At 32.5% G+C, this 4611-nt stretch overlaps 1 protein-coding gene across 1 annotated transcript; it reads left to right on the plus strand.

The window, feature by feature from the left end:
* The first annotated feature begins 2041 nt into the window (after window positions 1-2041).
* On the plus strand, window positions 2042-2863 carry LOC149144255 (aspartic proteinase nepenthesin-1-like). The gene has a single exon (XM_089452095.1). The coding sequence runs from the start codon at window positions 2042-2044 to the stop codon at window positions 2861-2863; it is 822 nt and encodes a 273-aa protein (XP_089308221.1).
* The last annotated feature ends 1748 nt before the right edge of the window (window positions 2864-4611 follow it).

Genomic DNA, 4611 nt, shown 5'->3' on the forward strand with positions numbered 1-4611 from the left:
TCATTGCATGGTAATCCATAAGTTGAGCTATGCTTTTTCATAAAAAAAATTGTTAGAGATGCAAAATTATGGGAATATAACCAACAACCTTGCGAGGAACCTTTTTTGTTACTTTATTGGTTCGATATCTACTCTCATCACATTTTGGGAATTTTTCTTTCGATGGATATTCTTTATAATAGAGAATATCATCCTTAGGATATGCATGGATAGCTTGATACTCCATTCAATATCTTTCATAATGGCCCCTAAATCTCAGTATGTACGAGGTAAAACATTTGATGGTGGTAACAAAAATTCACCTAACAATCTACAACATAGAAAAAAAACACTTCTGGTTAATGTACTAAACAATATTGATCATACATATTGCATACAAATTTTACAAATTAATTAAATCATGATAAACATACTAATTACATTAAAGACGAAGGAAAAAATTATTGCTTTGTCATGGGTCAAAGCATGGAGCTAGGTTACACGTTTTGGCGAAAGAGGGCGCATTTGGGTGGAAAAAATGATAGAACGATTGAGTCATTTTAAGCACTCTATCAAGCTCCTCTGGTGCTAAAAAAATAGGTTGATCGAGCTATTTGAATTTAAAACAACTCTATTGAGCTATTTGAATTTTGAAATCAAGCACTCGATCGAGTGTTTTAAGCACTCTATCGAGCCTCTTGAGTCCTAAAAGCCATAATTTCAGCACCCCTTCTGCAAACTTTCCCACAACACCATTTTGTACCCTAGCGGGCTTAGGGCTAAATTTGTCCTTAGGTGGCGGAGTTGATCATGTGGATTCATGAAGGAATCCTCTATCCAATGGCACATGAATTTGACAATTTCAAATTCATATAATATTTTTCATCTAATTTCTTTCAAACATAACGCTTGAAATTTTTTTGAACTATTTTAAAGAACTTGAATAAAAAATCAATATCATAAAATACAAACGACAAAAAAATTTCAAAGAATACCAATATATTCATTTACAGATCCTCTTCAAAATGGTTCTCCTGGTGTTTCAATTTATTTAAATAGTTGAAGAAAAGTTTACGAGAACACGTGTATGCAAAATGGAATTGAAAGATTAATTCGCCAACTTCGAAAAATAATAATAATATATTTTTTCATAAAAAACTATTCTTTTAATACGAAACACTTAGCTTTCTCTGCATAGATCATGCTCATATATATATATATATATATATATATATATATATATATATTAAACTACACATTTTAGACTAAGTTATGCTACGTGAACATGCACATACCTCTTAAGATGTGTGAAAAATTGCAACGACAAGATTTTCATTTAATGGAAAATTGACATATTATATAACATTAAATATTTTTGAAAGAAATATCAATAGGACAACAAAATAATTCTCCACAAATTTTCTTTTTACTCAGAATCAAAATTCACAGTGCTTATATGAATTTTGAGGACTTCAATTTGATAAAAGAACAAGAAATTGAAATTTCATCATCGAATTTGGCCAAAAAGTGTAACCTATTTTCATGATTTTGCCCTCACATATATAGTACTAATTAATGCCACAAAATATATTACATACCTTAGGAGTTGTGTCACACATTTGTTTGACAAACCATTCACCACCTTTAAGTTGACCAACAACAATACAACTGAGAGAAGAGTTGTTTTTGAGCCTTCATAAAGAGGTTTAATTTCCATCTCAAGTACATGTTTATCAAAAGCAAGACCATCATACTGGTTTCCATCATCATTAATTTCAACATTATTAAATGTCTCTTGGATAAATATATTTGTCCCATATTTTTCAACTATGTTTGTAACATCATTATCTTGATCCTATATATTTGCTCCATGTTCTTGAATAGGTGATTGTACTACAACCACCTCTTCCTCTTCAAGCAATGCCCTAGGGAGTCCATACTACATAATTAAAATGAATAGAGTAATATTAGTATATACAAAAAATATTTAAACCTCAATACAAATGTTTCTGTAAAGTGTGCAGATCCAAAGTGCAGAGATGTGTGTTATGAGGGCTCGGGGATGTGTCCAGACAAGTGCTCGGGGACATGTCCAGACTATGACCTTGAATATGGCTCCGGAAGTGCGAACGGGCATCTACTGACTGACACCTTGACTTTGCCATCGGGCAGTGGTCACATAACTAAATTTGGGTTCGGATGCTCAGTGACGTCGCAGGGGATTGCTGGTATTGCAGGATTTGGCAGAGGAAAACTGTCTCTGCCTTCCCAGCTGAGTGTTCATAAATTCGCATATTGCCTTAACGATCATAACAATGGCAGCGTGATAGTGCTTGGCGACAGAGCAGTTCCCAGGAATATGAGTTTAAAATACACTCCCTTTCAAAACAACTCTGTGGGATACAACGAATTCTATTACGTTGGTCTACGAGGGGTGAGTACTGGTGGAAAATACTTGAGACTGCCCTCCAGTCTATCCAGAATTGACAATTACGGCGACGGCGGAACCATCATAGATTCAGGCACTTTTCCCACTATCTTTCCCGTAGCAGTCGTTGACCAGATTAAAGCTGAATTTTCTTCTCAGATTAGATATCCTGAAGTTCAATCAACAAGTTTCTATGTATTGTGTTACAATGTTTCTGGTGTGGCCCATATTCAATTCCCTAAGTTTTCATTCCATTTCAGCAGTGGCTCCACCATGGTACTGCCTGAGGGCAATTGTTTCATGCCTCAGGGCAATGGTACTTACTGCTTGGCATTTTATCCTTCCGACATGTCTCCAGGACCTGCTGCTATTTTAGGAAACTATCAGTCGAGGAATTTGTATATATTGTATGACACAGAGAAGAATCGTCTGGGCTTCACTCGGCGGGCGTGCTAGCAATTCGGCTGATACATTGATGATCCATATATAGTCTATGTATTTCCTCTTTATCCCTAGATAGTTGGGCTGATCCATTGATGGTCCATATATACTCTATGTATTTCCTCTTTATCCCTATATAGTTTATAGTTTAGGTATTTTCTCTTTATCCATATATAGTTTATAGTGTAGGTATTTCCTCTTTATAGTTTTGGTAAGTATTTCTTCTTGATCCACATATATATAAAGTTTATGTATTTCTTTTTTATTCACAAGTATTTCCAGGTAATCTATATTTTTCTCATGGTTTATTCAATATTTTGAATAAGAATTTTAATAAATTTTTAATATTTAGTTTTTTTACATATATAAAGAGTGGAGTACATTTTGAATAAGAAACTTAATAAACTTCTAATATTCTCTTCAAAATTTTGTTTTAAGTATTGCCACTTAATCCATGTTTTTTTCCGCGTTTATTTAATATTTTGAATAAGAATTTTAATAAATTCCTTAGGATTTTTCACATATATAAAGATTGAAGTACATTTTGAATAAGAAACTCAACAAATTTTTAATATGTTTTTCAAAATTTTGTTTTACATATAATAGTTAAGTGATTTATAAATATCTGATGGTATTGTTTAACTTAATTTACAAAATTTCTTGCATGGATTTCATATTACCAAAAGCTACAAAACTTTGTAAATAAAGACAAAGCATATTTTTACTTTAAACATGAAGAATTTCCACATAGAAATATAATAGCTACATAAATTATTAATATGTTTTTGGTACCACATGACACATGATTTTGGAATATTATTATGGTAAACATTTATGAAAATGTTTTTTAAATTTAAAATTTCTTAAATATAATTTAATTTAAATTAATTGTGTATATTATTATAAATAATAAAATCTGACATGAAGATCATTAGGAGTGGGGTTTTTATTCTTCTAAAGATTGTGAAAGACTCTAAGTAGTTTCTTCTCGAGAAGCCCAATTATCAAATAATTAGTTCCTTCTTGGTCAATGAAGATAGGAAATTGATTAACAATGTTTTGAATCACATCTATGGGTATTCTTGATTTTTGAATAGATTCTAGAAATGTCTATATAAGCATCTATGAACATTCATGCTTTGAATAGATTCATAGTGGTTCACAGAGGTGCATAGTCAAATACAATTCCAACCTCTTCACAAGTCATCTAGGGGGTGTGTCCAATGACAAAATCTCATCTCTAGGATTTGATTGAGGAAGGGTGTGGCCTTTATCTCATCTATTCTACTAATGGCCCAAATCATGTCGATGGTGTTCCTATTTTTTCAAATTGATGGAAAAAATTTGTAATTGCATTCCCCACTTGCAACCGTAAGGCTCCAAATTTCAATATCCATTATTTTTCTTTGTCAAAGTGTATCTTTCGCTAAAGACTTTATTGCTTCCTTTTGTTTATATGATATACTACCCTACCATTCCTCATTGAGACAATGTTCAAGCTTAGATTCTAGTTCTAAAAGTTATTGTCTTCTCTCTTTTTCCATTTTTTGTTTCAAGAGATTACAACATATTTTTAGATTTGCAAGCTATTGGAGGGGATGAGATTTTGTGAGGATGGGTCACAAGGTCTCCAGCTCCTCTTGGTCACTTCCAAAATGAAGGGGTCCTCGTATTTTTTATTTTTATTTCAAGGGGTGAGGGGGTTATCTAAGCAAGAGTTTAGGTCTAGCACTATGCGGTTATGGTTTGAGTCCTTTATTGAT

Source organism: Pinus tabuliformis, chromosome X, assembly GCF_031772625.1.
Source record: "Pinus tabuliformis cultivar Carrire ecotype Pingquan chromosome X, CPIR1, whole genome shotgun sequence".
Taxonomy (NCBI): Eukaryota; Viridiplantae; Streptophyta; class Pinopsida; order Pinales; family Pinaceae; genus Pinus; species Pinus tabuliformis.